Below are 17,771 nucleotides of genomic sequence, written 5' to 3' on the forward strand. Positions count from 1 at the left end.
TGATAATTGCTAATGGGTTAGTGACCCATTTGTAAGGTCTTAGAGCTTGAAGAATTTCACCAGAGTTTAGATCCAACTTTCTACATTTCTAAGAGTGGATTAAAGGAGGGGTTACTCGAGAGTCATGAGTTTCATCCCAGACATGCGTAGTTCGAACTCCGCATACTGTCCAATTGATTGTCACTATGGTGTTTCAAATGTTAACTACTAAGTCGCTGTTTAAAAAATAATAAATAATAAAAATGGTAATTTAATTTCAAAAAATCAATGTAACATTCTTAAGTTTAATTACTATATAAAGAAAAGCCAGTCCATTATGTCTATGGTACGTCGTACTTGTATATATGTTGCATCAAACGGTCCTTTGGTAACTTCCACACTTCCATTAATTAGCCTAACCACGTACCTAGAGTCGTATTCTTAAATTGACAAGTGATTAACTTAAGCCTTAAGCTTAAATTCTAACATCTGTTCATACAAGTTCAGTTTCGTAGACCCTACACATTTCAAACTAAGTGATAATTCATGTAATATGTAAAAATTAAAGGATGGATTTGTAGTTCGAAGCATAATCGGATAATCCCTTTGATACCATGTTTAGCAAAGCTTACCTTATAATTTACATGGTGTAAAATGTGTTATACATAAAGGTAGCCGTCTCTAATTATCATCTTCGATTTTCATATACAACATTTAGTATATCTTTCGAGTAAAATATTTTTTAAAGTGATATACTTATGATAGATACTTAAGCATATCTCATTTTACTTTAATATAATATATACTAGATTTTAGACCCGTGTCCAACAATGGACACGAAACTTACAATATTATCATTTTAAAAATATGTTTATCAAAGTTGTAGATTGTGATACACTTAATGATTTCTGTATATTAAAAAAAATACAATATGCACATTGAAATTATAAATAAATTTAAAATCATAACAGATCACTATTATTTTGTTTGTTTTATTTTTACACATATTGTATTGAATTCTTATTTTACACCATTAGAAATAATATTTTATTGTTATATAAACATATCTTTGATAATTCAATAAAAATATGTCAATATTTTATGTGTTTCTTATAAAGATGTCATTTTACAAGCTTTGGTTTTCTTATATGTATCAAGACAATTATTAAAAAAACATTTTAAAAAAAGTGTAGCTGTATAATTCTTTTTAAAATCTCAATATATTTAGAATGAATTTTATTTATTTGTAATTAATTAATTTTGTATTTATATGATAACATACTATTTGGATATTAACTATTATTTTATTTAATATATATTAGCTATTCTTTTTATTTACTATATTAAAATTATTAGTTAAAAGTATGATTAAAAAATGATAAAAACAAAAGGTGTAAATTAAAGTTAAATACTTAAGCATATCTCATTTTCTTTAATATAATATATATAGTTGGATAAATATTGCACTTTTAAGAGTTTAAATTAATAAAGGAAAAAAATTTGTTTTTTTCTCCAAACATTGTTTTATATGACATTAAGGAAACCTAACCGTATAACGGTGAATCCTTACGCGTTCCTTATACAACAAGATGTTAATCAAGACCGTTACAAGTATTCTGTGGGAATATTCGAACGTTTGTCATCTTTAAAAATCAAACTATGATCTTGGGTAATAACGGGAGTGTTTTTGATCAGTTGACCTCAAATTCATAAAGTAAACAATAAATTTATATTAATTTTTACTTGTTTACAACAATAACTGTATCATATATCATGCAATAAAAAAATATACACTTGGATTACTAAATATTGTTGTAAACTTTATTTATCACTATCCTTATTAAATATACAGATTGATCTTGACGTTGCAATATCCAAGTTGGGCGCTTTCAGCATACGAATACTATCCCCTATATAGGTTATATATTAAATTGAATTGAAGTTATCACTTGTAGAATCTTCTAAAATTCAACATCTCATGCTCTAATTGCTATTTCTGTCTTTCCCCTGTATCATCCATCCTACACTCCACTTCCTAATAAAGTTTTGGTTGGGAGAAATATTTTCATTCAACTAAACAGCATATTATCAATTAATTAGTCTTGATCAACTGAATTTTAAAAGAACCTTAATAAATCTTTTGCAAATTTGTGTAAGATAAAGGTGTTTGGAATAGCTTATTAAAATAAAAGAAGTAGCTTTATTAACTTTTGTACAAGCTACCTTTTAGGTGTGTTTGCAAAAAAACTACAGTAAATTTTATCTTTTAAAAAACTAATGAAGCAATTTTTCTTGTAAAAGTGTTTATTTATTTATGTGTTTTGATAATGAAATTAACTAGTACTACTAAACTCATTAACAAGCTGCCCCAAACACCCCTTATATAATCTTTGTCCATCCTTCATTATCTAACTGTCTCCCATCCATTTTGGTACCCCCCCTGCAGAAACTGAGCTCAAGAATTTATTTTCATGGTGATTCAAGAGGTGGGTCTCTCTCTCTCTCTCCCTCTCTCTCTCTCTCTATATATATATATATGTTTGTGTATGTGTGTGTGTTTCTGAATGTTCAGATGATGTTATTAAGATTGATTTATAGTCTTTTATTTGCAAGGAAGGTGGCTGATTTATATCTTGTTTTTAAATTTATGCACTTCATTTGTGGCATTCAGGTTCTATTGTTTATGGGAAGATGTTTGATGATGGTGATCAGGGTAGTTTTTTATTTCCAAAAAAGATTGAAACTTTGATATGGGTTATTGTAAAAAAAGACAACTTTTTTAAACTACCTCGTATTTTTTGCAATTTAATATGGTCTTATATCTGTTTAACTGATGAGCCTAATGACTCTTGCTAAATAATAAAATATAAAAAGAAAAAAGAGCTCAAGAAAGATTGAAAACTTGAGATGGGCTTTTCTGATAAGGCAAAGGACAGGACATGCTATGGGGAGGTGGGATGTAGAGAGTCATACGTTTACCCGAGGTAGAGTCAGAATGACCCTAGTATTTCTGCAAGTTAATAAAAGTTTTTAAAAATTTTAACTATGATTTGATGAAACTTAAGATATCTTGTTGGTTTGTTCTGTTCTTGGGAGCTAGAATCAAACTATGCTTATGAGTTATGACTTCTTATTTTCTTCTTAGTTTCTAGAAAGACTTTTTCTTTATTCTATGAAGTGATTGGGATTGAGGAATATTGACCAAGTACATGCCAAATTTCTAGTTTGTTTGACCATGACTTCCAAACTGTTCTTTATATGAAGCTTCCTTCTTTTGTGTAGATTGTGGAAGTTGAAAGTGTCTGCAACTGAGAGTTTCACCTAATTTTTCGAACAAGCATCTTGAAAGAAAAACCAGCCATGTCAAATGTGTGGTATTACCAATCAATGCAAGAATCTGAGGTTCTTTGTAAGCCCCAGTTCCAAATGTTTGATAGTATTAGCCATGGAAGCGATTTGTTCATCAAACCTGAACCATATTGCACCCTTGATTCCTCCTCGGCTACTGGTAGTTATACCATTGACTCGCCAGTAACCGAGTCTTGTGTGACTGATGACTTGAATGAATTTAGACAGAAGTTAAGGCAATTGGAGACAGTAATGCTTTCGGATTTCTATGATGAGTCCGATAATGGGAAGTTCTTGGTTGGCAATGGCGTTCTTGACCTTCCTGGTATAGAACTATGGAAAGAAATGGTGGAGGGTGTTCCAAAACGTGACTTGAAAGAGGTTCTCATTGCGTGCGCAAATGCAGTTTCTGAAAATGATTTCTCGACTGCCCAGTTACTCATTTCGGAACTGCAGCAGCTGGTGTCAGTTTCTGGAGAGCCAATCCAGCGGCTAGGGGCTTACATGTTAGAAGGGCTGGTAGCCAGGCTCTCATATTCCGGAAGTTTGATATGCAAAGAGCCTGCAAGCCACGAGCTTTTATCTTACACAAACAATTTGTATGAGGTTTGCCCATATTTTAAGTTTGGTTACATGTCAGCAAACGGGGCAATCGCCGAGGCTATGAAGGATGAAAACCAAGTACACATAATTGACTTCCAGATTTGTCAAGGAAGTCAATGGGTCCCCTTGATCCAGGCGTTTGCAGCCCGGCGTGGAGGACCGCCCCACATCCGGATAACAGGTTTTGACGACTCCACATCAGCACATGCCCGTGGAGGTGGGTTGCACATTGTAGGTCAGCGACTCTGCAGGCTCGCAAAATCTTTCAACGTGCCATTTGAGTTCCATTCTGCATTGGTTCCCATTTCTGAAGCTGAAATCCAACATTTCCAAATTCGCCCTGGGGAAGCCTTGGCGGTTAACTTTGCCTTTGTGTTGCACCATATGCCAGACGAGAGTGTGAGCACTGAAAACCATCGGGATCGGATATTAAGGCTTGTGAAGAGTATGAAACCGAAAGTTGTAACCTTGGTTGAGAAAGAGTCGAACACAAACACAGCTGCATTCTATCCTCGGTTTCTTGAAGCTCTTGATTACTACACAGCAATGTTTGAATCAATGGATGCGAGTCTTCCACGTCAGCACAGGGACAGGATAAGTGTTGAACAACATTGCTTAGCAAAAGCCGTTGTGAATATAATAGCGTGTGAAGGGAATGAGAGGGTGGAAAGGCACGAGCTTCTCGGGAAGTGGAAATTACGCTTTATGATGGCAGGGTTTAGCCCATACCCTTTGAGTTCATTAGTCAATGGGACGATAAAAACGCTGATGAAGAAGTATAGTGAGAGGTATAGGCTTGAAGAAAGGGATGGAGCTCTGTATCTAGGTTGGATGAATAGAGATTTGGTTGCTTCCTGTGCTTGGAAATGAACAAAACAGTTCAAACTGTATGCTTCTGATGTAACCGAAACTATCTCTGTATGAACAGAAGTGATCACGTCTTGATCTTTGTTTGAGCGTCATTCCAAGAATCTAAAATAGGGTTAAAATTTCATTCTTGTTGATAAACGTTGACCTTACATCGGTTCCAATCTAAGTGAAAAACGTTCGGAAGTGTTTGTGGTTCTACTTTCTTACCATTTGGTCCGTGATGTAGACTACGAAAATCTTGTACAGATAAAACTTGTTTGTTTAGGAAAGTTAGAACTACAATTACTTTGGCAAAGTGATGCAATTAAACGACCCATCTAAAAGTACATATAGGTTTTTCCCATTCTATCTAGGGTGAACCACTCTGTTATAGCCTAACACGTCTTATTTCTTAAGGGTCCCCTAAAAAGTATATAGATCATAACTCTCATAAAGAGCAGTCCATCAGTAGATCATCTAGATTGTCCCGACATTAAAGCTATGTAAAGCATAAATGTTCGATAACAACTTTATTGCAGTTCGAATCAAGCTATGAAAATGTTACCTCTAAACAAAATGCAAAATTAACCAGAAATTAGCATTTTGGAAACTGGTAAATGGGAAAGCATCAAGCTGTAAGCATGATAAACAATTGAGCATAAAAGAACCAACATGGGATATAAAGATCAACCAACTACACCCCCGCTAAGGACTGATAAGCATTCTTGGTCTATTTCACAATTCAAAAGGGTGACATTGAGCTGCTACAACCACGGTCTGTGTCATAAACGACGTGCAGCTTGTATTGTTCAAATAAAATCAAATATAAATATCTGTTCATATGATATCTATAGCTCATCCAAATAACTCAATCTTTAATCTGCCAATCATGACGATTTATGGGTATATAACAACACTATGTGACTACCATCGAGACCTAAGGGTAGAACAGAAAAAGTAAATTAGATAACCATGGTGCTTTGGTAAGTAGCTCAGGTAGCACTAACATGAAGAACCATTTCCATACTGCCAGATTCAGGTTGAGATCTTGAACCATCATTGTTGACAGACGTGATGCCAGTGCTGGTTCCAGACATGTTTTGAGAAACAGTTCGACCACCGGCAGGCATATCATGATCATGTCGTCCCTCATAAGTTGTAATGACCACTTTTTCATCATGAGATGCCCGTTCTACATGTTTCTTAGCAAAACAGCCAGCACTTGAACATCGGTAATAACTCCTGGATTAAGATAAAAAAAACATGAGTATAAAATTAACATAAAGATTTACATATGTATAAAAATTTCAATCGTGTACCTCGGATTGAGGTTGCCTTTTACTAATTTCTGCCCATACTTTCGCCACCGATAGCCATCATTTACAATATCAACTGCACTTGTTGTCTGCACAACTACTCTCGGTTCACAGTTTGTCTTAGTTGAAATACCTTCAATTGTGCTTGGGTTCTCTCTCTTCCTGTAATGGACAGCCGGAAATATAAATATTCCATAAAACAATATACGCCAAAATGAATTAATTTTTTAACTCACTGTCTCTTCGAGTCTGATGATAGATCGATGCTAGCCTCATTTTTCATATCATTTGACTGTGAAACTGCAACTTCCACCGGATTCTCAGTCGGGGGAACTATTGAGAGCTTGGGGGTCTCTGTTTCTGATGACTCAGGATCAGGATGCACAGATGAATGGTCTTTACAGAACAAGGCGTTTAGTAGGGTAATAAAAGAATTAATAATCAATACCATCAAATGAATATATTAATAGAATTAGTTATGCACCTTCTGATGTTGTCAAAGAGAGCTCATCAGATGCTTTAGATTGAACAGACAGAACATATGTTGTTGACGCTTTTTGAAGCATCTGTGGCTTAGGGTGGTCATGTTTCCACAAGTAATTTATTTCAGTAATATTACCATCATGTGAACGCTCCACCTGTTTTCTTGCCGGGCAATTAGTAAATGTACATTTGTAATAGCTTCGGACAAATGTATTCCCTTTTACAAATTTTTGACCATACTTTCTCCAATTATATCCATCGCCAGTAGGTTTTTCAGGTAGTTTTGAGAAAGCTACTCCTTGATCAGGAGGAGCCAGAGGAGGGGTAATGTTGTCAGCATTGCGTCTCAGTGGTAATTTATCCAATCCTTTCTCAGGCCTTACAGCCACAACAATATTGTCCTGATCTTGTTCCGATTCAGCAGTTTGCTGTGACGTGTTGGATTCATTCTTAGGTATTTTAGCAATAGCATTTCCTTCCTGAAGACATTCTGATGCAGCACTTCCGGTAGGAAGGGTAGAATCTTGTTTTTCTAACTCTTTGTCAGGTGATACAGTGATTGAACTCCCTTCTTGATTAGAATGTGAGGCATGGCTACCACTTTCATGCGACTCCTTAACTACTGTAGACTCCGACTTTGTTTCTTGGTCGGACAATGATGTTTGGTCTTTATTGGTCAACTCCAAATTTTCAGATGCCTTGTCCATCATGACAGTATCACTTCCATCTTGGTTGCTTTGTGATTGAGTTTTGTTGCTATTAGCACCCGTCTCTCAAACTTCAGCCAACCCTGGCTAAGAAAATAGATAAATATACCATTGTTACAATATCGTCAAAAAGGAATTACGTTGTCCAAGAAGAGAATCATTCAAGACGTATGTTAAGGCACCTTCTATTAATCATAAGCAAATTCTCTACAGTTATTCTTTATTCATGCCATCCACCCCTAATTACTTGTATATACCACAAAGGTTAAGTTTTCATAGTTGAAATGATCTTTAAGTTTTAAATGATTGAGTATCAGTTGATGAACAAGTCATAGTTGAAATTATAACTTTTTGCATCAACTACTCAACTTCACAGTAAAAAAAACATATTAGTTAAATGTGGGCACCTTTTGAAGCAATTGATTAAAAAAAAGCATGAACACCTTGAAATGAATACATGGTTAAAATCTCTATAAGTATGATGCCGAATAATCGATCATCAAAGATTTATGAAAGTTGGAGCTGAAGATTTAATATATAGAAGTTAAAATATCTCTGAGGATGAGGTGTAAAGTATGATAGTTCTCTAGTTGTATGAAGTTTAAACAAGATAAGAAAATTGATATAAGAGGAATCATGAGTACATACTGTCACATAAAGCATCTCATGCACTCTCTATACAAGTATACTCTCCAAACATTACAATGGAATTTCATACCATAGATTAAAATGACGTGGAAATACGAAATTTGGAGCCAATGAAAAATAGGTAAAATATCCTACATCTTAAGGAGCAGTTAATTCAAAATTTTCAAAAGCTACAACTTAAAATAATTTCCAAGACCTAAGCTATGGTCCATGGAGAGAGAAAATTTTACAAGCATGAATTTAGGTATGTTTTTTATGTCCAAGATATTAGAAGAGACATCCGAGTAAAGCAATATTTCCTTGGTTGTTGGCTCAACTTTGTGAAACTGACAATGATTGGAGAGTAATAATAGTTTACTCTTAAAGGGATGAAAAAGCAGACGTGGTGAATGCAGCATGCAGGAACTTTAGACTTCGGAATAGCTGATAACTTTTACTTCTTTATTAGCTTAAACTTCCAAGTCCATTAGATTTAACTTCTGAGTTACTAGTTCCTGTCGCACTTATCTAAGACTAGACTTTGAGGAGTTACTTTGGCTCTATTGTTCGCAAAAAAAGATTTGTCTCTAGTACCGGAACATTGTAAGTCTACGCCCTACGGTGTCTGTATTGTATAGAAAACACCTCGGACCATTCAAGGGCTATTCCCTCTAACTTTATTCAGTGGACTAACACATATGCCAGCAGAAAGTTAAGTTTAAAACAATCAGTAGTAAGACTAGTGTGCTGTCATGCCGAATTATTGCTAACGTTTCAAATGTTCACGATTTCACATAAGTTAGAAAAGTGATCAAATATATTATTAACATCCACATACAAACATTTTCCACATGTCTCCAGTCATTTATATATCACAGTCAGCTTATAAACCATTTGAAATGCTAGCTATTCGGCATAGTTATTAATTTGGCTTCATATACATCAATCCCTATGCCTCGCATAAAAAATCCGTTTTTCAGTATAAAACCGTAAAATTGTGCTATGACTACATCAAACCCAAAATTTAGGGTCATTATTTTGTTCTTCTTTAGCTACTTAACATATATTATATTTCGATAAACCTCTAAAAGTATAAATCAAACATCTTTAAGATATACAAAGACTATCATATAATCAACTAAATAACTTATCTTCCAAAAAGGTCCACGTTGTCTCTCATGTTTTATTGTATAGCTAAAGGAAACCTCTAAAGCTTCCCAATCACAAACTTTTAAAGTCACAACACCCGAATCAAGGACGTAACGCTAAATCTCCTGGCACCACTACAACCATACTGACCAATCAACCAATAAAAACACCAACAATTTGAACTCAAAACAATCCGCTAGGCAACAATCAACTTAAAGGAACAAATTCAACACAACCAAAATGTAAAAATATCAGTCAACAACTAAAACCCTAAATTCGAGTAATTGGCTTTCCTAGCAAAATTCTACTCTTATCATTCTATAATATCAAATACTTCACCAAAATCAGTAAATTCTATAAAGTTACAAACTTTACCTAAAACCCAACAAAAAAGTCAAAATTTTATTTTTTTTACAGTAAAAAAAACACAAAATTCAACCATGGAATTCATACATATACACAAAAGATACAAAATTTAATAGATATGTAAGGTCTACAATTGACAGAAATAAAGTCAAAGCATAATTCAAGAAGTAAAATCTTGATCAAAACCCTAAAAAAAAGATACCTTATTAAGGGTTGAATTATGGTTGCCGGAGAGATGATCGGTGAACGGAGCTGTGGGTGGATTGCGGTGAGCTAAAAGTGAAAGTGTTGATTAAGTAAAATTAAAAAGTATGGATCGAAAGTGAAAGAAGGGGTTTGGGGAAAGTGTGTGTTTTGTATATGATGAAGTATTGGGAAGAATCTCTCATGCGTTTGGTTTGGTTTGGTTTGGTTGGTAGTTACATATGTTATATCAACTTTCCCTAAACTTGTTCAAATTAATACAACTTGTCCTTCATTTGTTGTTTTTCTTTTAACCCTTGTAAAAGTTTTCTATATTTTAAACGCATAATTTAAACAATCATACAAAAGTAGCAAATTTAACTATTAGAAATGTAATTATATTATGGTGACATAAAATTCATAAACTTTATCTAATACATACATGTGTCAAAAAGTGATGGAAACCAACAAAATCCAACAATATCAATTAGTCAAAGACAAAAGAAAATTAATTAAACAAAAGTTTAACTGGTCAGAGACATTTTCGGTTTTTTTCAAGGTTTTGAGTTTAATCTTTAGGGATAACAAATTAACCTTAATTGAGGTTTGTCCATCTAAATACCTGTAAGGCTGTAACGGCTCATGGTCAACATCTCGTTGCTTAGGGTACGCGAAATGCTTCATCATTATACGGTAGGGTTTTCCCGATATCGTATACCAAAGTTTAATACTGTATAATATTATAAATTAAAAAGTCATTATAATTATCGCGAACGCTGGATATTACCTCCTTAATTAATTTAACCTTTTAACCATGTTTCTTTGCTAAAATATTCAGAATTCATTCGATTATCGTGCATTAAACGGGAACACTTTTAGTCATCATTATGTGGTCTAAATATGGAAAAGAGTTTCCCTATTGGACTGAAGTGAAAGTATACTACAAAAGACGGATTCAAGTGCTCATTTCCAGATTTCCTATATTTATTGGACACATATCTAAACTCCTCACGAAGGATTATTTATGTAACTATAGGAAACCCCTTGTGTATAAATACATTATTTTTTGATAGTATTGATATGTTGTTGTTATCACTTTATTTATTCTGTATCTGTTAATTATAAATAAGGTTGTTGGCAAAAGTTTTACAAACTTTCAAATTGAATCACTCTCATTTCAGTTATCAATCAATCTTTAGCAAATACAACAAAATCATATGTGATCAATATGGTCATCATACTTTAGCAAACCTGTCAATGATCAGTTTAGTAAATTACACAATTTTATTGTTCAGTCTTATGTCTAAAGGGTTGAATATTTCATGTTGAACAATTGAGGAGGCCGTATGCATATCAAATTAGACCCTTTGGGTGACTTTCAAGTTTCAACCCGCTTGACCCAATAGTAATACAAGTTCAGCTAAAAAAAATATTACTCTACTTGACCCGGTTGAGATCAAACATAACCCATATCAAACTGTTGACAAGTAAATATATGCAACCTCCAGTTCTTTTCCCTTTTGCCCCTGTGTAATCATACTACTTCTCATAAATTCAAGTGTGTTTTCTAGTCTCATTTAACATCCTTATGTATTGAGTTAGATTCATTTATGGGATAAGAAATTAAGAACATTGTTTCCATTATGATTGGTTGTTCGTCTAAAGTTAAAAAATTAATGCACGCTTTATATACATGCCACAAAGGAACAGACAGGTCCTTCAGGTTCAGTCAACTGCAACATGGTTTCAATTCGATCGTCTACTGCTCCAGGAGATCCATTTGGTCGACTCAGAGATGTTTTGGTTGTTGCAGTAGTATAAGTTAATCATATCTTGAAATTATTCGTATAATTTTTCTCAACGATGATTCTTATTGTCTCCAATTATTGACAGTTCGTCCACCTTGGGACTAGAATCCATAAACGATTGGTTGATGGGTCAAATCACACGTTGTGTACACCAGCTTGAAAGGATTATTAGTCATATTTATAATAATGATAATAATACAAAGTCGTTTGATTGTTCTCATGTTCTTAACATATTCCGAGAAGATAAATGTGCAGCATGTGTTCAAATAAACTTCATTAGTAGGATGTTAATGCTATAGTCAATGGTGTACTTGGATATCTATCCTGTATGTATATCAAATTATCAATATTTGCATGTAACAAGAAATATACAGTAAGGCATTTTTGATAATTCAACCGTCTAGAGGTGGCCTAATGGTTAACACTTAACATCCTGAACCTCTTTACAAGAGATCACATTTTTAAATCTCCTTAGACCTTTGGTACAATCTTAAGGGTGACCAGTGAGCGGTTTGGAAACGGTCACAGGACACCCTGGTTAGACCACGTATATTTGAGTCAAAAAAAGACCCGTCTTTGTGAGTAACCTGCATAGGATCCATTTGCATTCATGATGATTCCAGGTGTGGTTCACTTTAATAATGAAAGATTACAAACAAAATTTGTTACAAGGAAAAATACAAAAAACTTAATTTGAAGGCTAGTGTCTATCACCATGCTCTGATCCACAAGATTTCTCTTGACCTCTTAAATTCCCTTCTCTTCTCAACTTATCTTCCTTTGATTTTCTACAAAAAATCACCCAAGAATTCACTTCTAACGCGACACAAATTCCGGTCAAAGTAGCTAAACACAAGCAATACACTAACTTAGCATAAGACCCCCCTTCTCCCATCACTTCAAACCCTTGAAACACATTTACAACTCCTAAAGTTACACATGCATACCCCACAAAATGGTGGTATGATTTCCAATACTTTCTAAATTTATTAGTAGTCTTGGGCCTAAACAACAATGCTAATGTTTGAAGGCAGCCCAAAAAGAATGCTGCAAATCCAATCTTACGATGAAGTCCATACACCCGACCTGGAGACAGTTGACCCAAGTGGACTCCAATGGCAAAACCTGCAGTCCCTAGGAAAAATGCTGAAAGTTGAATTCCAGCATGCACGTAAAACCACATTGGCCCGAGTGACTGTACATGGCGTAGATAACGTGCAGTGACTGCACCAATAGGCAACAATACACCCCATGAAATAGCATTCATGATGCCATGAACAAGTTTAAGAATTTTGATGTTGCTTTTTGGGCCAGAGGCGGATGAGCCTGATAAAACGTCAATGGTTGTGATTGAGGAAAGGTCGTTAATGGTGGTCGGATGGATGGTTGGAGAGTAGCCTTGTACATATAAGCCTCTATTCCATACATGATGAATCTTGGTCTTGTTTGGTTTAAGTTTTAATGTGGCAAATATCTGAATAGTAGCACCATTGTGGACAGTAGCCATTCGTCCGCCATATAATGTAGCAGAAGAAGATAACAGATGGATGTCAAGTGGGCGAGATAGCAATGGGCTCTTTTGTAATTTTACCGTTGGATCTAAGATATACGGTAGTAGCACGAGCTGGCCAGAGTTTGGGTCAGGGAATGTGATCAACGCTCGGGTTCCAGTCATTTCAGGAGAGTTTGGGTTGATACCCCACGCAACCCAGCCCGAAGGTGATATAAAAGTACCTGAAAAGACCAACTCGAGAGTTGAATTATGCCTATGGAACGTCCATGCTATCGATGCTTCTTGTGAGGGTAACGGCATGCATTTTTCAAAGGTTTTGGTGGTGGTAATGGTGGTGCAATGGGCTGAAAAAGCTCTATGAAGGTTGAGAAAGAGTAAGAGAATGAGGATAAATAGAGAAGGAATCATATTTAGTGATAACAAGAAACAGTAAGTTTTTTGGTATGAAAAAACAAAGTTAATGGTGTGTTTTTTGTAAGGGTATAAGAGGGTCATGAGAGTTGTCATGATCATAAAGGTTATGGTGGTTATAATGTGTTTGAAAGCTCCTTTTGTGCTCTGCTTAACTTTGAAGTGAGGCAATGGAAGAATATAGTGGGGTTGGTGAGCAAATTCTTGATCATTAGAAATAGAGGGATGTATGTTTATGGTTATTTGTTTCATCATTTTGCCATTTTGGCATCTCTATTTTCTATATCATGTGTCTTATACAAATATTTTAGTTGCTTTTCAAAAGTCTATAATTAGGTTTACCATCATATTTTCACATTATAATGAAACTTCTAAAATGAATGCTCAAAATGTGTCTGACTATCAACAAAATACTTACGGAGTGTAAACAAAAGACACATACATTATACAAATATACAAAATATTACAAATGACTGAAATGAGCTAAATTTTTCTCGATGTACTTGTTACATATTACAGTCCACCAGTCAAAACCCACATTGGGTCGGCCCACTAACATATACACTATATAAAAAGCCCAATAGCTCTCAACATATATCCTTGTCAATTCTCATTGACAGAAGAATTAAAAAAAGAAGAAAAATGGGGGTGAGCTTAGAAGGTTCAAAAGTGATATTGGTAGCATACATGAAAGAACATGTTTTGAATTACCATAAATGGATGCAAGATCCATCTTTACTTGAAGCCACCGGGTCGGAGCCCCTGACCCTTGAACAAGAGTACCAGATGCAACTTTCTTGGACCCAAGACCCCCTCAGTAAGTAAACCTTACTTCTCCTTTTTTGATACTTTCCAAAGTTTTTAACTTTTATAATAATGAATAATTTCAGTGATATGGGGCTGTTTGCGTTTTTTTGTGTGTAGAAAGTACTTTTATTATATTGGACAAAGATTTGATTTCTGGGAAATTTATACATGGTGATCCTCATGTTGAAGGTAAAGCTTCTACCTTTTTACCTTTTTAGTAGGTTTTGGTTCAAAATGCTTATGTTGTGATAGTTTCAATTTATCTTAACGTGCGAATAATACAGAGAAATTGAAAATTTTTGTGGGGAATTGTTATGAAATGTGTCAGGGCCTAAATGAGGGTGGGTGAGGTGTGCCATACAGGGCTTTCATTATTTAGGGGCCTCCAAACATAAGAAAATTGAGTTTGATTGTTTGAAATTAAGTTAGACGCATACACAACTTTCGGTAGCTATCATTGAGTTTGGGCTGATTAACATTTCATATTTTAGAGCCTCATTTTGCTACTTTCATAGAGCCTCAAAGTTTCGACAAATATCGGCTACGGCCTCATTTTTTAATGTGTATGAGTTCCAGTTTTGGACTTGGATAGTAGTAATTTTGCTATCATTTGCTATAATAGTGGTAGAATGTATCTAACTTGCTTTCGCTTTTAATCAATAACGAGATATTTGACTTTAAGCAATGTCGTTGCTTTGAAGTGAATACAACTTGAATGCGTGCTTCTTGTACCTAATATATTGAGTTCGTTGATGGCTCTTTTGTTTGTAAGATGCTCGTATCGACATCTGCATCAAGTGATTTCTTTGGGGATTCATAGTCATTCTGTTTTGCAGCCATGGTCGGTGACGTAAATGTATACATGAATGATTTGGAAGATTCTCATCTGGGTGAGATTGAAATTATGATAGCTGAACCTAAATGGTATGTTTTTCTTAACCCCAAATCTCTGTGTTGTTAGTTAAGTTGAATTACCTACATCTCGAGTAAACTGGATTTTATTTTTAACTTAAGTTTTAGTGTGACCTTCATCAGAGTTATATGTTCTTTCTTTCAAATGTTCATTTCAAATATGTCATTGTTGCTAGAGAAGTCGTGGCAAAGGACTTGGGATGGAATCAGTATTAATGATGTTGGTGTTTGCCATTGAAAACCACAAAATCAACACCTTTCGTGCGAAAATTGGATTCTCAAATGAAGCTTCGTTAAATATGTTCAAGAAACTGGTTCATATCTTCCTCTTGACTACTATAATAATTTTCGGGTATTCTCTATCATACTTTTATACACTCGTAAGTCCTAACTTATGCATATTTGTCCATCTTGTAGGGCTTCAAGGAGGTCTCTCATAGTGAAATCTTCAAAGAGGTGAGTTTATCTCTATAGGGAAAGCACTAAAAAACTCACGTAAATGAAGTTATAATTCATGGGTCACATTTTCAGTTGAGATGAGACCCACAAAGCATGGAACTAATAAAAATGTGTAAATAACTGAGTTAAAAGTTGTCATCGTCGTTCTTGTGTGAGTGCAGGTTACTTTGGAGCTACCAGTAACACCAGAAAAGAGTAAAGAGCTACTTCAGTTAGTTGGAAATATGGTTAAGCATTCATAGCCTCGATACGGTTGCTCGTATGTATACATTCTTCCTTCAAAATTAGAACTTTAAACTCTCTAACTACTTAGAGGAACAAGTATTTCCTCTTGGGGATGCAAAATAATGTATAATACTTGTGACAACTTTAGCAAAAATTATTTGATATATTGCCACAAAGATTGGAGCTGAGATCAAATCCCGTCCTTTGTCGGTTGGTATGTCATACAGTTGGTTAACTCATAATTTCATAGATAGGGTTAAAGTTTCTTTTCTAAAGTCATTGGTAGTGCTGCTTAGTCCCAGTTTGCCTTTAGTAGATAACATAAAATAGGGTGTGTATATATATATAGTACTGAAGTAATGATATTATTTATTTTTTGAAAGGAAAAAGTAGAGAGGAACAAAGGATGCATCAAGGATTCATGATCCCTGAAGTAACACCGCAATGCATTTTGATGGTCAGTTTAATGGTTGAAATAATACAATATATATCAATCGAGACTTAAGTCATATCACTTTGTATGTCATAAAGGTATCTTGATTTTAGATGTTACTTAAATAGGAAATAATCTTCTCCGATACATAGAAAGCACACTGAAATAATCTTATTAATGCCCACTAAGACCTTATTAGCCTTTAAACCAGTATATAAGATTGCATATTAGGGTTCTGATCTTTAGTTGAAACATTTTCAGAAATGTCGCACTATGTCATTTGAGTTGTTATTGCCGATCATCTCAAGATACTGAGTGTCCTCTTTGGTTGATGTTTTCCACTATTAAACAGTTTCATCTTTTTGTAGTATACACCACTTCCTTTTAATCAAAAAAGTTTCTAACGTGTGTTACAAACCGATATTGAGTGGATTTGTGAGTGTGCAGAGAGCTCGAGTGTACCATTACAGGTTTAGTTTGACTGTTGCTAAACTCTAAGCTGATCTTTAACAAAGGATTGCCCGATCGTTCTGACGTTGCTTTTGTTCTACCATCTGATGTTGCTTCAGTTCTACCAAAATGTCACGGTTGTGGTGGTAGTACTATGTTTCAGTGGGGTGCTAGTGGTAGAGCAACATGAGGACATTGGAAAATAGGGGTCGTTCTTGTTGAAAATCCGCCTAGATATTATTTTTACTCCCACCGAGTCTACTAATAAGTGCCTTGTTGTGATGTATAGTACATATACATCTTGCCAGCTCCAAGCGAAGTTCTAACCTCAACCCAACATTTTTAGAAATTGCGAGGGTTTACTACATTTGGGGAGTGATGGGCTTCTAACTGATACACTAGCAAAAGGTGATACTCATTGTCTTTAGAGGCTGGCCCATAACAATTGAGACGAAACAACGAGGCATCGCTAATGATGTTTAATCAATAATTCATTTTTATATTGCATGTTATATTCTACTCAAGGCTTATGAGAATCTAATTATGAGGGGCTGTTTTTAAGTCTTGATTGGATACGCTAACATTGGTATTAACATTAGACCATTTCTCTTTTTGAGTCTCAATGAACCGGGCAACTATCACCACCTAGCGTTAATAATATACATGCTGATGAACAAGTCAGAATTGCCTTAACAAAAATAGATGTGAAAAGTGTATAACTAGTTATCGACTGCATAAGTGTTACTGAAAGCCATTATGTTTTTTTCTGACTCCACTGTAGCTGTTTTGTTCGGGCTGACAAACCAGGTGGCTTATGAATGGTGAGCTTGAGTAGTCATTTTGTACAACCGGAGTAAGGACTTGGTAATAGGTGAGGCCTCTAGATTTTGAATGTGAAATTTTCATCTGAGCACATTCTAGCAGAGGAAAATGAGGACTTGGAAAACATAATGGGCAATGGGGAGTAGCAGACTGAGGAATAAACTGTAGCTGTTATAGAAGACGAGCCGAGTAATGGAACAAAAGACATTAGGTTCGTTCATAGGTCAAGTTTAGAAGCGAGTAGGGTTGACCTGTTGTGCCACTGCCGTTGTAAAATCTGTGTATAGTAATGCATCTCTTGAATTCAAGGTTGCTGTGGTA

At 34.9% G+C, this 17,771-nt stretch overlaps 4 protein-coding genes across 9 annotated transcripts; 2 read left to right on the top strand and 2 right to left on the bottom strand.

Annotated features, from left to right (window-relative positions):
* Window positions 1–2,294: 2,294 nt before the first annotated feature.
* On the top strand, window positions 2,295–4,998 carry LOC122595652 (scarecrow-like transcription factor PAT1). Its single transcript, XM_043768064.1, has 2 exons — window positions 2,295–2,465; window positions 3,262–4,998. Exon 2 carries the CDS (start codon window positions 3,340–3,342, stop codon window positions 4,798–4,800), a length of 1,461 nt encoding a protein of 486 aa, XP_043623999.1. The 5' UTR covers window positions 2,295–2,465; window positions 3,262–3,339; the 3' UTR covers window positions 4,801–4,998.
* Window positions 4,999–5,489: 491 nt separating this feature from the next.
* Window positions 5,490–9,838, bottom strand: LOC122596588 (WRKY transcription factor WRKY24). Of its 3 annotated transcripts, none has more exons than XM_043769198.1 (5): window positions 9,630–9,838; window positions 6,580–7,368; window positions 6,332–6,491; window positions 6,099–6,257; window positions 5,490–6,021 (listed from the first exon to the last, which is right to left on the bottom strand). In XM_043769198.1, the coding sequence occupies exons 2-5, from the start codon at window positions 7,286–7,288 to the stop codon at window positions 5,772–5,774; spliced, it is 1,278 nt and encodes a 425-aa protein (XP_043625133.1). In that variant the 5' UTR covers window positions 7,289–7,368; window positions 9,630–9,838; the 3' UTR covers window positions 5,490–5,771. The 3 variants fall into 3 exon arrangements, with proteins under 3 accessions (XP_043625133.1, XP_043625135.1, XP_043625132.1); XM_043769200.1 differs by having other exon boundaries at window positions 6,332–6,455; window positions 6,580–7,372; XM_043769197.1 differs by having other exon boundaries at window positions 6,580–7,372.
* Window positions 9,839–12,019: 2,181 nt separating this feature from the next.
* LOC122596734 (cytochrome b561 and DOMON domain-containing protein At2g04850) lies at window positions 12,020–13,404 on the bottom strand. Its single transcript, XM_043769359.1, has one exon. The coding sequence runs from the start codon at window positions 13,337–13,339 to the stop codon at window positions 12,119–12,121; it is 1,221 nt and encodes a 406-aa protein (XP_043625294.1). The 5' UTR covers window positions 13,340–13,404; the 3' UTR covers window positions 12,020–12,118.
* Window positions 13,405–13,940: 536 nt separating this feature from the next.
* LOC122596056 (N-acetyltransferase 9-like protein) lies at window positions 13,941–17,771 on the top strand. Of its 4 annotated transcripts, none has more exons than XR_006323286.1 (8): window positions 13,942–14,159; window positions 14,267–14,338; window positions 14,986–15,073; window positions 15,243–15,375; window positions 15,479–15,517; window positions 15,682–15,779; window positions 16,129–16,202; window positions 17,410–17,771. XR_006323286.1 is itself a non-coding variant. In XM_043768563.1 (7 exons), exons 1-6 carry the CDS (start codon window positions 13,985–13,987, stop codon window positions 15,760–15,762), a joined length of 588 nt encoding a protein of 195 aa, XP_043624498.1. In that variant the 5' UTR covers window positions 13,941–13,984; the 3' UTR covers window positions 15,763–15,779; window positions 17,410–17,771. The 4 variants fall into 4 exon arrangements, 2 of the variants coding, with proteins under 2 accessions (XP_043624498.1, XP_043624497.1); XR_006323287.1 differs by having other exon boundaries at window positions 17,436–17,771; XM_043768563.1 differs by lacking the exon at window positions 16,129–16,202 and having other exon boundaries at window positions 13,941–14,159.

Source organism: Erigeron canadensis, chromosome 4 (genome assembly GCF_010389155.1).
Source record: "Erigeron canadensis isolate Cc75 chromosome 4, C_canadensis_v1, whole genome shotgun sequence".
Lineage (NCBI taxonomy): Eukaryota > Viridiplantae > Streptophyta > Magnoliopsida > Asterales > Asteraceae > Erigeron > Erigeron canadensis.

Excerpts from the sequence above, each read along its gene's own strand:
- LOC122596056 (XM_043768563.1), top strand. The coding sequence starts at position 13,985 with ATGGGGGTGAGCTTAGAAGGTTCAAAAGTGATATTGGTAGCATACATG. Across the intron at positions 14,339-14,985 it reads TGGTGATCCTCATGTTGAAG|CCATGGTCGGTGACGTAAAT; the intron begins GTAAAGCTTCTA and ends TCTGTTTTGCAG. Across the intron at positions 15,518-15,681 it reads ATAGTGAAATCTTCAAAGAG|GTTACTTTGGAGCTACCAGT; the intron begins GTGAGTTTATCT and ends GTGTGAGTGCAG.
- LOC122596734 (XM_043769359.1), bottom strand. The coding sequence starts at position 13,339 with ATGATTCCTTCTCTATTTATCCTCATTCTCTTACTCTTTCTCAACCTT.
- LOC122596588 (XM_043769198.1), bottom strand. The coding sequence starts at position 7,288 with ATGATGGACAAGGCATCTGAAAATTTGGAGTTGACCAATAAAGACCAA. Across the intron at positions 6,258-6,331 it reads TCATCAGACTCGAAGAGACA|GAAGAGAGAGAACCCAAGCA; the intron begins GTGAGTTAAAAA and ends TGTCCATTACAG. Across the intron at positions 6,022-6,098 it reads AAAGGCAACCTCAATCCGAG|GAGTTATTACCGATGTTCAA; the intron begins GTACACGATTGA and ends ATCTTAATCCAG.
- LOC122595652 (XM_043768064.1), top strand. The coding sequence starts at position 3,340 with ATGTCAAATGTGTGGTATTACCAATCAATGCAAGAATCTGAGGTTCTT.